Source organism: Capricornis sumatraensis, chromosome 1, assembly GCF_032405125.1.
Source record: "Capricornis sumatraensis isolate serow.1 chromosome 1, serow.2, whole genome shotgun sequence".
In the NCBI taxonomy this organism is placed as follows: domain Eukaryota; kingdom Metazoa; phylum Chordata; class Mammalia; order Artiodactyla; family Bovidae; genus Capricornis; species Capricornis sumatraensis.
Window position 1 is genome coordinate 105,647,609 of NC_091069.1, and position 19,868 is coordinate 105,667,476.

The 19,868-nt window shown below is 50.2% G+C and overlaps 2 protein-coding genes across 2 annotated transcripts in view; one reads left to right on the forward strand and one right to left on the reverse strand.

Moving 5' to 3' along the window:
* The window catches only part of LOC138075597 (putative speedy protein E7), a 132,973-nt gene extending 124,082 nt beyond the window's left edge, over window positions 1-8,891 (forward strand). The window contains exons 2-8 of the mRNA XM_068967464.1: window positions 5,112-5,227; window positions 5,313-5,340; window positions 5,433-5,627; window positions 7,672-7,730; window positions 8,076-8,161; window positions 8,565-8,739; window positions 8,832-8,891. Of these exons, the coding sequence (XP_068823565.1) occupies window positions 5,112-5,227; window positions 5,313-5,340; window positions 5,433-5,627; window positions 7,672-7,730; window positions 8,076-8,161; window positions 8,565-8,739; window positions 8,832-8,891 (719 nt within the window). The remainder of the gene's footprint in view (window positions 1-5,111; window positions 5,228-5,312; window positions 5,341-5,432; window positions 5,628-7,671; window positions 7,731-8,075; window positions 8,162-8,564; window positions 8,740-8,831) is intronic.
* A 7,705-nt stretch (window positions 8,892-16,596) lies between these two features.
* The window catches only part of ANAPC1 (anaphase promoting complex subunit 1), a 91,937-nt gene continuing 88,665 nt past the window's right edge, over window positions 16,597-19,868 (reverse strand). Inside the window, exon 47 of the mRNA XM_068965177.1 lies at window positions 16,597-16,858. Coding sequence (XP_068821278.1) covers window positions 16,743-16,858 — 116 coding nt within the window. The 3' untranslated portion in view covers window positions 16,597-16,742. The remainder of the gene's footprint in view (window positions 16,859-19,868) is intronic.

Consider the following 19,868-nt stretch of genomic DNA (forward strand, 5'->3'; position numbering starts at 1 on the left):
GGGGGCTCTGCTCCAGCTGTGAGGCGCGGGGGCTTCTCTTGTTGCTGACCACAGGCTCTACAGAGCAGGCTTAGTTGCCCTGAGGCTCGTGGAATCCGAGTTTCTGGACCAGGGATTGAACCTGTGTCCCCTGCATTAGCAGGTGGACGCTAACACTTGGCCACCAGGGAACTCCTGAGAGGGAATGTTTCAAAGGAAAAGCACGACCCCGTCAATTCAGCCTTGCATAGACATGGCCTGAAGAATCAAAAGAGGAGAGACTAGTCCCTGTCAAAACCCCCATCGCCCTGCTCACCCCGGACTCCCCTGCTAGTGGCTCTCAGAGCTGAATCCTGAAATGCAGAGCCCCTGGGCAGGCTCAGCAGCTGCTGTCCTGCGTGCCCTCCACACAGCACTCCATCCTGTCCATTTGTTGCCACTGTTTAAAATATGCAAGATTTCACTTAATAAAAAATCTGGATTTCTGGCTTCTTTTAAAGCATCATAAGACCTAGACTTGCAAGAGTAAGAATACCCCACCCAAGTCGGTGTGTAAAACTGGGGTGGGTGACAGTTGCTGCCCAGGACTGACGCCCTCGCCAGCCCTCTGGGCCAGCAGCTCCGTGCTGGCTTCCCCGTGGGGGCGCTGACTGGTCCCTGAAGACGTGTGCTGCGGTCCAGGCTAGCGACAGTGCCAGACTTGCCTCCCTCCACCCTACCTATGCTGGAGATTCCCAGGACAGAAAAATTTCCAGAATATAGAGATTCCATAAAGAAGCTTCTGCTCCTGCTCCCTTTCACTGCCCTCCCTGCCCCCCCCTCCCCCACCGCCGACACCAAAACCCAAGTTGCCCTCCAGCGGTCATATCTTTCGTGAAATCTGAAGAATGGAGCAAGCTTCGGGGCAGCTCTGGCTTCAGGATAACCCCTCTGTGGGCTGGAATGAGAGGTGGAGACCACAGACTCAACCAGAGTCAGAAAGAGTGTCTGGGGGAGAAGATGACACCCTCCCCTCACCCTCCCACCCGCTGTCTCCCGCAACTCTGGGGAGGGCATGGGGCGCCCATCAGAGGGAGCCACGGCAGAACCTGGGGTCACTGACTGCACCACAAAGGTTGGCAGCCAGGCTCCCCGTGGAAAGAACGTGATGCTGTGTTGGTGTGTGGTCCTGGGCTAGACCCTGGTGCGCGCAGGGCCACCGTTTTCTCATTTACCAATAAAGAGCTTAAGATGACTAAGTTTCAAACAGCGTTTAGCAGTGAACTATTATTTTCAAATCGATTTCTCTACCAACCCCCAGCAAACAAAACAGACACAGAAGATGAACGGCTATCTAAAGCTGGAGGTGAGAATGGGGAGTGAGTGCAAGTGACCAGGAGGAACATTTTGGGGGGATAGACGTGTTCCAAAATTAGATTGTGGTGATGGTTGTTCAACTCTGTGGAAATACACTAAAGTTCATTGAATTGCATGTTTTAAATGAGTGAAAATTATGCTGTGTAGCACATATCAATAAAACATGTATACCTTAAACTTACATAGTGTAGATTGTCAGTTATATTTCAGTAAAGCCAGGAGAAAAAGTGGTTTAAAAAAAAAAAGAGGATGAAAAGGTAACCTACAGGTTGGGAGAAAATTTTTGCAAATCACATATCTTACAAAGGACCTGTATCTAGGATATATATCATAAAAAATTCTCAAAACTCAACAGTAAAGTAGTAATTCAAGTAGGAAAAAAAACATGAAGAGACATTTCACCAAAGAAGATACACAGATAGCAAATAAACACATAAAAAGATGGTCAGTATCATTATGGAAGTGCCAATTAATTCCACAATGAGATATGGTTAAAATAAAAAGTGATAACCCAAACACTGACAATGATGTGGAGAAAGCGGATTATTCACTCACTCCTAGTGGGGATGTACACATTCCCTGGTGGCTCAGTGGTAAGGAATCCGCCTGCAATGCAGAAGACGCAGGAGATGCAGGCTCGATCCCTGGGTCAGGAAGATCATCTGGAGGAGGGCATGGCACCCCACTCCAGTATTCTTGCCTGGAGAAGCCCGTGGACAGAGGAGCCTGGCGGGCTACAGTCTATAGTGTCGCCAAGAGTCAGACGTGACTGAACTGACTGAGCACACTGGGGATGTATGACGACAGGGCTACCCTAGATACGGCAGATTCTTACAAACGACATATGCTCTTCACCATACAGCCCTGGATCACTACTGAGCGATAAGGAGTACACGACTGATTTATGCAGCTCATTAAGTAGTTCTCGAGAGAATTATGCAAAGTAAAAAAAAATTACATCCGATTATAGTTTCCATTTATTTTTGAAACTAAAACATTACATGGGAATTCCCTGGTGATTCACTGGTTAAGAATCCACCTGCCCATGCAGGGGACATGGGCTCCATTCCTGGTCCGGGAACTAAGATCCCACATACCTCGAGGCAACTAAGCCTGTGCCCCACAGCTGAGCCCAAGCAGCAATGTCGATCTCCTGTTGTGATATTCTGCTACAGACACACGAGCCTGTACCACTGAAGGAAATTTGTTAAAAAGGGTGTATAGTGTCTGTCTGTATCAGTTTTGACAACTGCATGTGAATCCACAATTATAGATTAAAAAGTCAAAATTTTAAAATCTTAATATATATGATCATAGCTAAACACAAATCAAGAAATGTAGTAAACACAATAAAGGTAGAAAAAATAACTTTATTATGGATATTCATCGATTTTTATCACTTTTTGGATATGCAGATGTATCACTTTCATTTAGAAATATGAATTGGTTAGATAAAACACAAGCTGAGTTTCAGAGGTATTACTGGGGCAAGAGAAAGTGATCCCAGTGTTCAGCCTGGGACACTAACTCCCTCCTCCTGAGGCCCACAGTCTTGTCCTTGAGAGTCTTATAAACTCAAGAGCACTTCCTGGTGGAATGGTGTGACATCATCATGAACTCATGGCAGGGGCTCCGGAATCTTGGAAGCCATGGGATCCCAAACACTTGGCTACAGTCCACGGTCTTCTCCCGCCGCTAAGTCTGCATGTTGAGTAAGGGTGGGGGCCTGGGTCTTGAGGGAGCCTCGTGGTGTTCCCTCAGGGTGGGCATCACTCTTTTCTGTACTAAAGCGAATCTTGGGTCCTGAACTATGTCCTTCCAAACTGTCACAGGGGACGTGGAAGGGGTCACCTGTTAATTTCCAGATGAGTGACTGGGATGCAGTAGAAATACAAATAGGTCTCAAGTTTGGGGAGAAAAAGAGAACCAGAGGGGATGTGGGTAAGAGAACAAAAAATCTGGGGAAGAGGGAGAGAGTAAAGTGATTTCTACAGAGTACTTGCCCTTGAGAACCCTGGGCACATGCGGACATCATTCAGGGGGAACACTACCCTCGGAAGCACAGGCAGGACTGGACTTCTGCAGGGGGTGCCCTCTCAATCAGCTTCCAGGACTGTTTCAGACGGGCTTGGGCCACTCTGCTCAGACTCTTGCCAGGCTTGACTGCCCGTGGTTTTATAGTGGTTCACAGGGCTTCCCAGGTGGCCAATGCAGGAGATGCCAGAGGTGGCAATTTGATCCCCTGGTCCAGAAGATCCCCTGGTCCAGAAGATCCCCTGGAGAAGGAAATGGCAACCCACTCCAGCATTCTTATCTGGAAAATTCCATGGACAAAGGAGCCTGGCAGGCTACAGTCCATGGGTTTGCAAAGAGTTAAACACAACTGAGCGGGCACACACAGGTAGAGCTGATAACATAAGCATGTGAGGTGGTCCAGTTTGACCCTGATGGAAATGGGACTGAGGCTCAGTGGTGGCTGCCACAAGCCATTCTTCCCCTTGAGCGCTGGTCAGACACGAGGTATTTTTTAGTATTTATTCATTTATTTATTTGGTTGTACTGGGTCTTAGTTGGGATCTAGTTCCCTGACAAGATGGAACTTGAGGCCCCTGCTTTGGAAGCGTAGAGTCTTAGTCAATGGACCATCAGGGAAGTCCCAGACACATGTTCTAATCCCAAGTCCAAAGAGCTCTAGCCACAGTTAAGGAGCAAACCTGAGACAAATCACATCATTGCTTCCTCACCTGTAAATAGGCGAGTTATATACTTTACCTCATGCCTCATTATAAGGATTGAGTGAGGTAATTCCCAACCACTAAAAAATATCTGAAGTTTACTAAGCAGTCAGTAACTGTTAGCTACAGTTATTGCTATTTTAAATATTATTTGGTCTCACAATAAGCAAGTTAAGCAGAAAGAAATGGCCTGGTCAAGGTCAAGTTGGTTTCTTTTTCTTTGCTGCCCGGAAAAGACCGGATCCCTCTGAGCTCCTCACTGGCTGCCTCGGAGACAGCTCCAAGCCAATAGGACTCAGCAAAGAAGAAAAAGGTGTGCATGGAAGGGAAGGCAGGTGTGTGTGGCCAATCGCCCCCCTTTATCCCCGGTCTCTGAATGAAGGTGACAGATCGCAATGGCTCCAGCACCCATTCCCCGAACTCTCACAACTGTGGGTCTGCAGGGTTGGGGGAAAGGGTGTCCAGGGTGGGGAGACAGAAGGCCACTCTCTTGTTCACTTTTGTAGTTAATAAAGACATCAATGACCAGAGAATTTCACATTTATCTCCATAGAGGTGTCCCCCGGGCAGAAAGAGCCATGGAAAGAGGCCCAGGAGCGCAGGATTTCCCCGGCAAAGAAAGGTAATTATTTACTCAATTGCTACCCTCCTTTATGAGGCTTCCGAGGTGGTTTAGTGGGTACAGAATCCACCAGCAATGCAGGAGACACAGGAGATGCAGGTTCGATCCCTGGGTTGGGAAGATCCCCTGGAGGAGGCCAAGGCAACCCACTCCAGTATTCTTGCCTGGAGAATCCCATGGACAGAGGAGCCCAGCAGGCAACAGTTCACGGGATGGCAAAGAGTCGACACCAAGTGGAACAACCGAGCATGCACGCACACACCCTCCTTCATAGATGAGCACAAAGCGGGTGACGGTCATTCTTATTCTTCAGATATTATACGCAAAGACCTCAAGGTGAGCAAAGCAAAAAGGAAAGAGCCAAGTACTTCCCAGGTGGGTCCCCCATCCTGACCACACAGGGTCCTTCCTCTCTCCAGCAGCTGCCCGGAAGGCGAGCCCTCTGGCCTCCAGTCCTGCCCCTCTGGAAGCTGGCCCTGAGCAGAGAACCAGGAAGATGAGAGGCCGGAAGAGGAAGAAACTAACAGATGTCAAGGTAGGTATGTGTCCTTGGCTTCCCTAGCCCTGCACAAAGCATCAGTCACTGCTGAGTAACCACTGTCATCTTGCCCTCATGGCAGTTCTTGGGTGGCAGGATCCTGTCTTCAGGTGAGCTAACAGGACGGATTCAGAACTCCCAGGTGGGTCAGATCTTGTTTCCACAGGAGTCTTGTGTTCACAGAGTCTTGTTCCTGCTGCAGCCCACAAGAGCAGCTCCCTGGCCTCCTGCCCCAGCTCCTCAGAAGCTGTCTCTGAGTTGAAGTCCTGGAATAAGAGGGAGCGGAAGAGGAACGTATGGACTGTCAATCACATCGAGGGAATGAAACTCAGGATGAACAAGAGGAGAAGACCTAGCTATCGTCCGGAAGACCAAGAAGCCTTCTACAGACTTCTGGGTGTGTGTTCTGAGCCGGTGGAGGGTCAGGTCTCTTCTACACCGAGGATCCCAGGGGCTCAGGGATCGTGGCCAAGACCCCCTGGGGCTTGGAGCTGACAGATGTCCAAGTGGCATAGCAGCAGATCACCAGGCTTTCATGCTCTGGTTCTGCTGCGGTGCCAATGGCTTTTCCTCTGAGACAAGTTCTTGGAGGGAGAAGAGAAAAAGACTCATGGCTATGTTCAATGATCAGGACAGTTTAAGACAAATCAAGGGGGGAATTCCCTGCCCACATTTATTCCATCCAGTTAAGGTTTTAGAGATCAGTGGTGAAAGGACCAACTAGATCTTGCTGCCCTGATGGTTAAAGGGGGAGGAGGCCCAGAATAATTACAAAATAAGTAATTTGCCAGTGACAAATGCAGAGAAGGAAAATTCTGGAAAGGCAGTGACACCTGAATAGCCATTGGCAGGATTGATGCTGAAGCTGAAGCTCCAGTACTTTGGCCACCTGATGTGAAGAGTGGACTCAGAAAAAACCAACATCAATGACACCTAGGGGCTTCCCAGGTGGCACTAGTAGTAAAGAACCCACCTGCCAGGAGACATAAGAGACAGGTTCAAACCCTAGGTGGGGAAGATCCCCTGGAGGAGGGCATGGCAACCCACTCCAGGATTCTTGCCTGGAGCATCCCATGGACAGAGGAGCCTGACGGGCTACAGTCCATGGGGTCACAGAGAGTCAGACAGACTGAAGGGACTTAGCACACAGCACAATGGCACCTGGAGAGGGACTGTGGACAAGGACAGGGGTTCTGTGCCATAGGTCCTCAGGCGAGGTCTGCAGAGGTGACGCCATGACCTGAGGAGGTTGGGGATGACACAGAAATAACCCTGTCCACTAGCTGCATGCAGTTATTCAAGTTTAACACTGAACATTTTAAACTTCTGAAGCTCAGTTCCTGGCTCTTCTCACCAGCCACATTTCATATGCTCAGTAGCCACACATGGCCAACAACTACTTTTTTTTTTTTTTGCTGCACTGGGTGTCCACTGCTGCAGTTAGGCTTTCTGCAGTTTCTGTGAGCAGGCTTCTCCTTGTGGGGGCTTCTCTTGCAGAGCACAGGCCCCGTGCTCAGGCTTCAGCAGTCGCAGCACACGGGCTTAGTTGCCTCATGGCATGTGGAACCCTCCCTCCCAGAGCAGGGATCAGGCTCGCGTCCCTGCACTGGCAGGCAGATTGCTGTCCACTATGCCGCCAGGAAGTCCTGACAGCTGCCACACTAGATAGAAAGATCTAGACCATCTTCATCATCACACAGCTGGGAGCCAGGCTTTCAGCTGCTCCGTGTCAGGGAGGGAAAATGATCCACGAGCCCTCCATCCTCCCATCTGTGCAAATGCCACTGTCCAGGGTAAGGAGTGAAGAACAAGGAGGATCTGAAATTCTCAGGTCACCACTGGAAAATGGTGACCTCCAAGGGATGACAACTGTAGCCCCCCATGAGCCTGCGGGAGCAGGTGAGGCCAGGTTATTATCTGCAGGAAATGGCAGAATCCAGGAGAAAGAGGGCAGGATGCCCAGTGCCGCCCACCCCCGCTTGGGGGAGGGTATGAACTCCCCACTGCCCACACAGGGTGCTTGGTTATCAGATGGGGCAGAAAGACTTACACAGTGCGAGGAAGTGACAAGCAATGTGGTGCCCAGAGGCCCAAGGTCATATCCAAGCTTTGGCTCCAGGAATACTATGTTAAAACTTTGAGAACCAGGTTTGTATCTCTTCATGAAGCACACTTATCAACTTCTATGTGTTGAAGATTAAATAACAATAGCACCCCCCACCCCCAACCGCCACGGCTGAGACCCACTCTCTGTGTCAATGGCAAAAAACAGCTTTGTCACTCGTTAAAGCTCTGAGCCTCCCAGTGGGAGAGAGAGTTGCCTGCACTCCCTGAAATAGAGGAATGGGGAGAGGTTTCCCATCCTCCTCCCTGTGAGCTGAAATCCCACAGCCCCAGACTCGCTGCTCCCGGGCCCTCATCATGCCTCCCTTCCTTTGCAGAGGATCCGGTCATCCAGAGCTTCTTGGAAGCTGACATTTTCCTGAAGGTGTCCGACAAGGTACTCACAGCACTAACATGGGGAGGGACTGAGGGACTGCAAGGTCACCACCCCACGGGCGCAGGGACAGAGGACCAGGCATCAGCCTGGGCAGAAGCCCTGAGTGACCCACCCCTGGTGCCAGAAAGGACGGACGGACGAACTGGCAGTGCCCTGCACCGGCCCTGAGCTTCTCCTCCCTGGCCTCCTGTTGTCGGCTCATCTCCACATGTCAAAGGGCCAGGAGGCCCCCAGCAAGGCCCACCCTGGGTGGCTCTCCCACCTGGGTGGGGCACATGGCCCATTCAGAATGCTCTCCCTGCCATCCAGCTCTGGCTGCCCTCCCCTGCTCTCTGTCTCATGCAGTACCTGCTGTCCATGGTGGTGGAGTACTTTGGCCGTGTGGGGCTGCCTGGTCACCTCTACAACAGGATCCACTTCTTCCTGGCCCTGTGAGCGCTGCCCGAGGGCCCCCAGTGGTGGTTCAAGGCCTTCAAAGGGTCACAGGGTCAGAGGAGGGGAAGGCAACCAGTCAGATCCTGGGGTGATGAATGTAGCCAGGAGACACCACACACTGCCCGAAGACAGTGACCCAAGGTGGAGACCCCCAGGGGAATGACAGCAGCCAGAACCTTGCCCTGGCCCGGACAGGCTTGGTGCTGAGCACCGTCCTGTTGTCTGGATCCAGGAGCTCCAGCCAATGGGGCTCCCCTGGACCCCAGGCCTGTCCTGGTACTCTGTCCTGGACGCTGGCTCCTCCAGGGGACCTCAGCAGCTTCTCCACTGCCCCCCTTTGCCCTGAAGCTGGGAGTCCTCGCAGGGCTGAGTCCAGCCTGCCCTCTTTCCTGGTGGCAGCTACATCGCCTCCGACATGGAAGAAGACAACCCCACGTCCAAGCGGAGCATCTTCCAGTTCCTGCTGGGCAGGGAGCACTGGCCAGACCTCTATAAGGAGTTCCTCAAGCTGAAGGTGGAATTCTTCCACGCGATGGGGCACCGAGCCTGGGTCACCCCCGAGTTGTGTGAGGAGGTCTGTCGGGGATGAGGGCTGGGGGCCACACCCCAGAGGTGAGGGGCTGGGTCCTTCCTCAGGGGGCTTACCCCACTGTGCTTCCCTTTTAGATCCAGGCTCAGAAGCCACATCACTGGGTCTGGAGTCGGGAACGCCACTGCGCCCCCTAGGTTCCCACGGAAATGGAGTCGGGAGTGCAGCTGGTCCAAGTGAGTACGGGGCTTCCTGGTGGGGACAACGCCACCTCCCTATGCCCTTGCAGCCACCTCCAGGGCTGGTGGGCACGAGGAGGAAGTGCCACTGCGTCCCTGGATGCATGATTAGCCTAGTAAGCGCTCTGAGAACTCCCGTGGTACAGAAAGTAATTACTGTGTTTATATTAAAATTCTCCCAACGGATTCCATTATGGAATCATGAACTGTGCTGTACAAGGTCCCAATTTGCATATCAATCTTTCTTCTTCTTCTTTTTTTTAGGAAAACTCTTGAAAATGTTGATCTAAGTCATGAAAACCTCTGCAGGGTTTTGATCTGAGTTGAAATTTTTAAATATAAATACATGAAAAACACTGAGGTCATCCTTTCTGGAAAAGGAGCTATTACCCTGGTGGCTCTTGGGGGGGAAAAAAAAGGAGAAAGATTAATTCCAGCATGTCATCCAAAGTTCTGTGTGCTTTGCTCCCTGGGCTGGGTCCCTGAAGGATGTGGCAGGGGCTAGCCTCACAAGGATGGAAGGAGCTCCTAGAGCTCTCTGGTCTTTGAACAAGTAAGCTCACTGGAAAAAAAAAAGCAGCACACACGTGGAGGTGACAGAGGACAGGTGTGGAGGCTGAGCATCCGACAGGCAGCACACTTCAGTGTTTGTCTTCTTTGCCTTCAATTCCATTTTTCTGTGTGGATCTGCTCTGAGTGAAGGGAGCTCATCCATGAAGGGCATGAGGAACCCTCCGCCTGGGCTGGAACAATCCTGTGAGCTGAGTGCCCGCCCCACGCCCCGTCTCACTGCAGGGCGTGACAAGGTGCACTCTGACCCCAGGAGAAAGAAAAGGAGAGACAGAGCAGGGTGGGTGTGTTCTGAGATGAACCGAGTTTGGTATCAGGTTCCATTCATCCCCAGCATTTTATGTGACAACCAAGAATATGTCAGGACACATATTCCTACTGTACATATCAGGAGTCTCAAAATTCCAAAGAAAACAGCATTCTAATGACAATAATAAAGAGAGAACAGCAGTCAGAGGGGCCCCTCCTGGGCCTGGCCATGATAAAGACGACGAGGGTGACGAGGATTCTCCCAGAGGCCGTCCTCTGCGCACCTGGAGCTGTGGTCCTGACAGCCTCCTCACCAGGGGGCCTGCCACCCACCTGACCCCACTCTCTCTCTCCTTCCCCCCAACTGGGGGGCCTCCTCCCCAGGCCTCGTGCAGCCTCAGACAGACAGAAAGCACTGGGTGGGTCTCCAGCTCTCTGCAGGCCTATGGACCATCGCGAACGGAACCTGCGGTGCCAAACCAGCCAGTGGTATGATGGCCCCTGGCCTCCCAGTGGGTGTCAGCCAATGAGGCCCTGAGCCCGAGGGCCCTGCAAGGGCTGAGCAGTAACATGGAGGGGCCCCAAGGGAGCCAAGACCGGAGCAGGCGCCTCCATGGAGACCGAGGGCAGGCAGAGGGAGAAGGGCCGGAAAGTGCAGCAGCAGGCCTGCACTGCCAGGGAGGAAGAACCTGAAGAGCCCAGAGAAACGACCAGGCGGGAGGAAAAGAGGTGGAGGCAGGAAGGAGAGGAACACAGGAGCAGAGAGGACGGCCAAGGACGCCCGGAGCCAACCTGCTGGAGAGCGGCCATACCCAGCGAGACAGGACACTCCAGCCGAGGGACCGGGGGCAGACACGGGGCAGCAAGATGGGACACTCCAGCCGAGGGACCAGGGGCAGACACCGAGTAGCGTGATGGGACGCTCCAGCCGAGGGACCGGGGCAGACATCGAGCAGCGAGACAGGACACTCCAGCCAAAGGACCGGGGCAGACACCGAGCAGCGAGACGGGACGCTCCAGCCGAGGGACCAGGGGCAGACACCGAGTAGCGAGATGGGACGCTCCAGCCGAGGGACCGGGGCAGACATCGAGCAGCGAGACAGGACACTCCAGCCAAAGGACCGGGGCAGACACCGAGCAGCGAGACGGGACGCTCCAGCCGAGGGACCGGGGGCAGACACAGAGCCTACAGGCGGGTGGACCGAAGGCTGACACAGTGGGAACAGAAGAGGGGGCTCAGCAGTGAAGAACCCTTCTGCCAAGGCAGGAGACAAGGGCTCAATACCTGGGTCAGGAAGATTCCCCTGGAGAAGGAAATGGCAGCCCACTAAAGTATTCTTGCCAGGGAAACCCTATGGACAGAGGAGCCTGGCAGGCTCCTGGGGTTGCAAAGAGTTGGACACGACTGAGCAACTTTCACTTTCTTTCATATGTGTAGCCCCTTTAGGTACAAAGTTTTATTACTGAGCAGTTGCTACACAGTATTACTGGGTAACTGCCAGACAGAAACTGTTGAGCTCTTCATCTTTTTTTCCCATGAAAATGTCTGATTTTGCCAAGAAATTTCTGCTAAGGTTCCCAGGAACCTCACAGTCAAGTGTTAGAACAGTTGGTCTTGTAAAAAGCCAACTCCTTTCAGGAAGCAATACAATTGTTCAATGCTATTTCATGAAGGTTTAGCATTTTCTTCGCGTCTTCGAACCTTCCAGAAGCAAAGGACCACAGTACTTCCAGCCTGTGAAACCCAGTCAGTGCTTCCCCAGAAGGCCAGCTGGGCTAAGGGGCAGTTCTCTCCCCAGGGTGGCCACTGAGGGGCAGACCGACAGGATTGGACAACAGGCCTCACCATGTCCCCACCCACCCTCCTGTGAGTGCAGTCCTGGGAAGCCCGATTCAAGTGGGGCCAACCCCTGAAGACTCCAGCAGCTCTGCTAAAAGGTCCCCTTGGCATGTGGGAGGTGACCCAAGGCCTCCTGGAGGTCGCTGCCGCTGCAGTGCTGAGAATGGTGCCATCAGCAGAGCTGGTACAGGGATGGCAGGATCGCAAAGAAATGTGTGGGTTTCAGAGACTAGCTGGGCCTGACCATGGAAACGGCAAGAGAACAGCACTGGGAACTCAGGGGAGACTGCCAAGCGGCGAGGGCGGCACAGCCCAGGGGAGCCGTGTGGTCGGCACTCTGCACAGGCTGTGTCTGCACCTGGGTCATCACACCCCACACAGCGTCCCGGGATGTGCTCAGGAGCCCAAGCAGCAACGGTGCTGGCCAAGGGAAGCAGACGGAGGGGCTTCTGGGGCAGAGGATGCAGAGGCCCCAGGGCAGGGTGCCACGCAGAGCTGGCATTTATGCCCTGCACCCGGGTGAGCACCTCCACCCTCTTGTCCACCCACAGCAGCTTCGCCTCCTCTCCCTCCTGCAGGCCGTGCCTGGCATCTCCCGCTGGCACCTCCGAGGGCACTCTTCTTACCTGGCCCCCATGGGAAATGTGGGTGGAGGCTGAGGAGTGAGGAGGAGCGGGTGAAGATGCCCAGCTGACATCCAGGCACTGCACAGGGCACACGCGGTGGCCCATAGGCTGGAGCCTGGAGGGAGGTGGCACAGAGCACACCTAGCCCTCCCCTGGGGATCTGCAGACTTCACCCCAAGGGCTGGCGCTGCTCTCATCTGATCTTACGGGTGCTAATGACAGTGGGTCTGCTCAGGATTCTTCCTTCTTCAACTCCAGAGTTCTACACATTTACCCAAAAATACCTGCTTAATCTCTGAAATGCTAGTGAGTAGAATGGAAACATTCCTGATAAGTGAAAGATATGCACACAAATAAACACAAACGAAAGAAACACGAGTGGCCTTAAGTAGCTTTCAGCCACTGCTCCTGTGGCAAGGCCCCCAGGAATACGACTTGCCACGCCAGGACCCCAGCAGGCCTGGGTTCTGAGTGCACACGGTCCACAGAGCTTGGCACCTACCCTTAGGAATCGAGATGGCGCCACTGACTACAGCGACGAGGAGGCAGACCACACCTGACTGAGCCCTGGAGGGAAGCACTGGAAGCCACGTGCTTATTCACAGATTTTCAGTGCTTTTATTGAACTTAGTATAAAATTCTTTTCCTAAACTTCCTATTTCCTGTTCTAATGTACCACGGAAGAAATAGTTCTGGCTAAAAGAGAAGCAGTTTAAGATGGTTGTTGTATGACTAAGAAAGCAGCACACAGACTAATTCAATAAATGTAATTCCAAGAAAATACACACAAAGACCTTTGATTTTCCAAAGATGTGCAGAGAAAGCAAGAGTTACCTGTCTGCTTTTTAAGGTGTTCATAAACTCTGCCTGGTGCAATAGCCAAGTAACTCACACTTCACCAGCCTCTTCCCGAGTGTCTACTGGACCAGGAAGATGGGCAGTCGTGGACCAAGTTCTCTGTATGAACAGCATGGCCTGGGTACCCAGGCTTGTCCGGGCAGCGACTGGGGGTCGTGTGGCCTCGGGCCGGCCATGTCCTGCTCTGACCCTCAGGTCTCAGCTGTGGAACAGAGGCAGGACCAGGGGTCACCCAAGGGAGTGTCTGGTGTAGATGCCTGACCAATGGGCTCCCCTCATCTGGAGCCTCCAGGTCCGGCCATCTGAGCAGCCCCCACTCTGCATGCACGCCACACTGCATGCGCGCCACACTGCACACCAACAGAAGACGACGCAAAGCAAGAGGATGGCGAACAGGCAGGTCTTCCTCACCCACGGGCCAAAGCCACGGATGTGGTCTTAGAGGCTTTTACCAAAGAAGACTTTTCTGAAGCTCGCGACTGCACTGAGAAGCAGCCACCCTATTTCAGAGCAGGGGGAGCCTGGTCTTGGAAGCAGGAAGCGACAGTCACCTGGGAGCTGTGGGAACCAGTGCCAGTGTCTGCATGGTGCAGGCAGTGTTGACGCCGCCCCTCCCAGCCTGGGAGAGCCCTCTTAGGAGGCTCTCTTCCCACCTTGCCTCTGCTCCCTTCCACTGCTGGTTCACAACCGCAGACACAGCAGGCGCAGGGCGACCAGATTCTGTCCCCTCTCCCACTGCTGGGCTGGAAAGATCATCACACAGGGAGGCTTCTCCCACAAAATTTGGTCAGGATGAGGATGGGGAACCCAGAAGAGGCCCCCAAACCTTATGAAGGAGGTAACAAAATCTTCCTGGTTTGGTCTCAGATTGGCCCACGGCCTTCAGTTTCACCCAGCTCCCAATGGTGTCTCCCGGCTGGCCCACTCAGGATGGGTTTGGCACGTGCGTCCCTTGGAGTCCTAACACGTCCCTTTCTCTAATAATTTCTTCTCCGCTCCATGGCTCTCGTTCCCAGCCACCATCTGGGCTCCCACACCCAGGGGCTCCGTCCGCCCAGCAGGTTCACCAGCCTGACACCACCACCAGGCTGAGAGACCCAAGTCCCGCCCCCTTCTCACCTCTTTAGGATGTCAGGGGGGCCCCTAAACTGGGACATGCCCCTCTCAGTAAGCTGTGAAGTTGGCTGGTTCCCAGGCAAAGGGTGAGAGCGTGACCTTACTTAAGGAAGATCGGGCAGCACTCAGAAGCTCTGAGGCTTCCACCACTGGTGTCCCTGCTCAGGCCTGGCGAACATGCCTCAGAGCTGCCCCCAAGTTCATGCCTTCACTGCTTTGAAAGGCATTCAAGGTAGGAGCACAGGTGTCAACATCCATCAGGGAAACAGTATTAATGTACTGTTTCTTTAATCACATCCATCTATGGAGGCAGTGCCACACATTTCCACCTGTGTAAGCAGAGGAGATGGACGGACAGAACTAGCAGCGAGTGAGGAACCACAGTATGACAGACGCCACCAAGACGCGCCAGAGTCTGCATCTCCCCTTTGTGAGAGAGCACTGAATGAGGTGGAGGAATTTATTTCCCGCCAACATGCAGCAGCAGGAAGTGACGGGGCCACTTCTGGGCCCACTTGGAACCGGAAGTGTTTTTCTCCAACTCTTCCTCCTCCACGGCTATGAGGAGACTAAAATGTCCTGGATGGTGAGTTATACTCTCAAGATTTTCAGGAAGCCCATGAACAGCTGGCACTGACTTCTCCGATGATTCAAGCATGCTTACTCAGGAGTCAACTGTTCAGAATATCCTCTGTCTCCTCAGGAGGCCTGAGATATAAAGACAACGCTGTTTCCAGACTGCAACCTTCCAGCCTGCTGAATCCCTGATAAAGCCTGATTGTTGCTTCTGTTGACAACATTCTAATGACCGTTCACCTTCTACATGACAATTCGTAAGTAACTCAAGTCATTCTTCAATCAGGGAAAAGCTTACAAGTTACAAGACACCAATAGTTGCCCAGTACTGACTTCTTTAGGTCCTGGCTCAAATGGAATTTTCATAATCTACCTTTCTTTTAACTAGAAGAAAAACTTTTAAATGTGAAGGAAGCACATTTCACCCTCTCATTCAGCCACTTTGCCCTTGATTCACACGTGAGGTTAAGACAGGAAAGGTCTGAATAGAACCACTATGCACACTTTTGGGATGCAAGGAGCAAACACCATTTGGGTTTTTGTCAAAATCTCAGTGGGAACATTTCTATTTGCTTTAATTTTCACTTTTAAAATTAACTGTAGAATCTCACAATTCAGGATGTGGAAATGTGAAATCACAAGATAGACCTTGCAACTTTGATTAGTTTAAGGTCCCACTGGCCATTTAAGGAGGCAGAGGGCATCTCAGAATCTAGACAGCAGGAAGTTTTCTTCTTCTTAGTCCAGAAACCTGAAGCTGGAGATATCTTATACAAATACCGTTCCTCATCATCTAGTCCAAAAACTTGATGTGGGTGTATATTCTCTAAATCCTGGGTGGAAATGAACTGTCTTTTATTTTAAAATGCAATTTCTGACGACGTCTCTGTAGTGAGAATTTTCTCTATTTAGAGCAGGATTCGTGCTGGGCAGTTCTTTACTAGGGTATAAGTCTCCTCCTGTTTAAGATGATCCATCACACTATGGCACTGTCACAGGATGAACAAGCTTTCTTTAGACAATGGTGACTCTTCAGTTCAGTTCAGTTCAGTCGCTCGGTCGTGTCCGACTCTTTGCGACCCCATGAATCGCAGCACGCCAGGCCTCCCTGTCCATCACCAACTCCCAGAGTTCACCCAAACTCATGTCCATCGAGTTCGTGATGCCATCTAGCCATCTCATCCTCTGTCGTCCCCTTCTCCTCCTGCCCCAAATCCCTCCCAGCATCAGAGTCTTTTCCAATGAGTCAACTCTTCGCAAGTGGTGACACCTTTGAAAATGATAAAAGCCCTTTGTTGCTGCAGAAAGCAAAATTATATAACAGAGCCTTTTAAAAACAAATACATTACTATATGTAAAACAGAGAGCTAGTGGGAAGTTACTGTGCAACACAGGAAGCTCAACACAATGCTCAGTGACAACGTGGAGGGATGAGGTGGAGCGAGGGTGGAGGGAGGTTCAAGACGGAGGGGGTGTATGTATCCTTATGGCTGATTCACACTGTTGTATGGTAGAAGCCAACAGGATGTCGTAAAGCAATTATCCTCCAATTAAAAATAGATAAAAAAAGTGAACATCTCCATAATGCCCCCTGCAAAAAACCTGCATTCCTGAGCATAAAGCCACTTCACCTGAATCACCAGAGCTGAAAGATTCCAAAAACTAATATACACCCCAGTGCCCACTGCTCTACTCTGAAAAATCTTAATCATCAAGAGTTTTGAAAACAAACCAAAACATTTTATTTACAAAAGTAAAATTTCAACTCATTTTTATATATCCTATCACGTTAATGCCAACAGCAACAGTCTCTGGGATATTTGAAACATTTGGATTTTAAAATACACTGAGGTCTGTGCAGCTCATTCCCCACAGCTATATTATAAAACTTAGAACGGTTTCTATAGCTTTGTCATTTGGTCACATTTTTTGTGCAGAAGTCACGCTTCAGGGTAGGCTTACCACCAGCCATGATCACATAACCATTGGCTGTGGGTTTCCAAGGAGCAGAGGAGCCAATCTCAGCAAGGCCCGCACTGGCATCTTCAGCTGTTTAAATCTGAAGAGGAGTTCTGCGAAGCTTGTGCTCCCTGAAGAAACGGAATGAAAGGGAAGGGTCACACGTCACTCAACAAAGTCAGCCTCTTTCAAGGAAGCTTCAGACACACAATCACGTTTAAAGTTGGTATTCTTCTCTTTGAAAACAACTGCTAAAAGACACTACTACTTACCTTCGGATTTCCCTCATACACTCTAGGAGATGACTTGATATAAAACTTTAATTTATTCCATTCTGTACTTCTGAAACTGACTTATAACTATGTGAAACAATTAATACTATCTACATACATATATTATTTAAATATAATTAATAAATACGCCCAGCGCCTCCCTGGTGGCTCAGAGGTAAGGTATCCACCTGCCGATGCAAGAGATGTGGGTTCAATCCCTGGATTAGGACGATCCCCTGGAGAAGGAAATGGCAAGTTCCAGTATTCTTGCTTGGAAATCCCCATGGACAGAGGAGACTGGTGGGCTACAGTTCAAGGGTCACAAAGAGTCAGATATGACTTAGCAAATAAACATCAACAGATTTCCTAAGACCTCGTTAAAACCAAAGACAGGGAACAAGTGCATAAGAGCTATGAAAACAGCTCCAATGTCCTGACACACTATGGAATCCAACAGACCATTCAGACTTGGTGTGACCATCACTGTGGTCAGCCTGAACATTCCCCTTGCCATCTGTCTTCTGTTTGCTCTGGCCTCTGCTCCCCTTTCCCCCTTTAGGACTGAGTGCTTTCCATGACTCCACCAGAGCTCCTCTGTTGCTTACTAGCTCCGTTTTCTTATGTTTAGTGGCTGCTTTTTGATTTATAGTATTATCTTTACCTTCACGAGAGATCACACCTACTCACAGGTTATAAGAGCCTTATGGCTACACTTCCATTTCTCCCCACCCAGTCTTTGTGCTGTGCTTACACATGTCACTTTTCAGAATTTACAAACACCAGTAGTAGTACACTGTTACCATTTTTAGGAGTCAGCTGTCTTCTAAAGAGTAGTCTGAAAGGAACAAACCTTACGTACATAGCCATGCAGTGGCCACTTCCTGCTCTTCATTCCTTTCTGTAGATCTGTATTTCCATCCGGTATTCTTTTCCTTCTGTCTACAGGACTTACTATGACATTTCCAGTAGTGTGGGTCTGCTGGTTATGATTTCTTTCAGCTTCTGTGGTCTTTTTTTTTTTTTTTTAAGATATTTTTGCTGGGTGTAGTGTTTTTCCTTTGAGTTCTTTACAGATGTTACTCCATTAACTTATCACTGGCCATGCTGCCTATGAAAAATACGCACTCTTATTTTTGTTTCTCCGTAACATGCTCTTTTCCTCTGGCTGCTTTTAAGATTTTTTTTGGACAATTTATTATATACCTTAGCATAACTTTCTTTATGTTTCTCAGACTTTGATTCGTTGGACTTCCTGAAACAGTTTTCACCAAACTTGCAAACTTTCCAGCTGTTATTTCATCAAGTGTTTTTTTCTGTCCCCCTCCCCCATTTTTCTCTTCAGGGACTTCAATCTCTTGTAAACTGGGTACTTAAAGTACCAGAATTTCTTCCTCCATTTTAATGCTCTGTTCCTGTTTTATAATTTTCTTGTTTTTGCATTTCATTTTGCATAGTTTCTAATGCTATGTCTTCAAACTCAATTATTCTATTCTGCAATGTCTAATCTGCCATCAATCCAATTCAGTGTATTTTTCTCCTCAGAAATATAGTTTTCATCTCTAAAAGTTCGATTAGATTCTTTTTATATCTTCTATATCTCTTAATGTTTTGAAGTATGGAACAGAGTTATAAGAACCGTTTTGATGTCCTTGTCTGCTAAGTAACATCCACTGATTTCTCGCCTCTTTCATTATAAGTTGCTTTCCTGTTCCTTTGTATGCCAGACATCAGCGAATTTTACCTTCCTGGCTGCTGGATATTTTCATATTTCTGTATTCTTGAACTTTGTTCCTGAATGTAGTCACATTACTTGATTTAATCCTTTTGTGTTGTGCTTTTAGTATTTTTTTAGGTGGGATTAGAACTTTATTTAGTTTAAGGCTAAATATTTCTCATTACTGAGGCAAGATGTTCCTGAGTAAGGCCCCTTGAATTGTGAAGTTGTGGGAATAGGTACTGATCCTGTTGTTGCTCAGTCGCTAAATTATGTCTGATCCCCCGAGACTCCATGGACTATAGCAGGCCAGGTTTCCCTGTCCTTCAGCATCTCCCTGAGTTTGCCCAAACTTTATGTCCATTGAGTCAGTGATGCCATTCAACCATCTCACCTTCTGTCAGCCCCTTGTCCTCCAGCTCTCAATCTTTCCCAGCATCAGGATCTTTCCCAAGGAGTTGGCTCTTTTCATCAGGTGGAAAAAGTACTGGAGCTTCAGCTTCAGGATCAGTCCTTCCAATGAATATTCAGGGTTGATTTCCTTTAGGATTGACTGGCTTGATCTCCGTGTTATCCAAGGGACTCTCAAGAGTCTTCTCCAGCAGCACAGTTCAAAAGCATCAATTCTTCAGTGCTCAGACTTCTTTATGATCCAACTCTCTCACATCCATACATGACTGCTTGAAAAACCATAGCCTTGCCTATATGCACCTCTGTCAGCAAAGTGATGTCTCTGCTTTTTAATACGCTGTCTAGGTTTGTCATAGCTTTCCTTCCAAGGAATCTTCTAATTTTGTGGCTGCAGTCACCATCAGCAGTGATTTTTGGAGTCCAAGAAAACAAAATCTGCCACTGTTCCCACTGTTTCTCAATCTGCATAAACTGGGAATGTGCCCTCTAGTCCACCTGGACAGTTCTCCCCTCAGCCTTAGGAAATTCCTTCACATGCACGTGCTGAGCAATAAGGACGCCCCAATATTGGAGGCCTGTCTACAGGGGTCTGGACAGTTCTCCCCTCAGCCTCGGGAAATTCCTTCACCCGCACGTGCTGAGCAACAAGGACGCCCTAATATTGGAGGTCCGTCTGCAGGGGCCTGGCGTTCTCTGTGTGCTGCTCTCTCCTCCCTGGCACTCCTTCATGTAAACTCTAGCTCC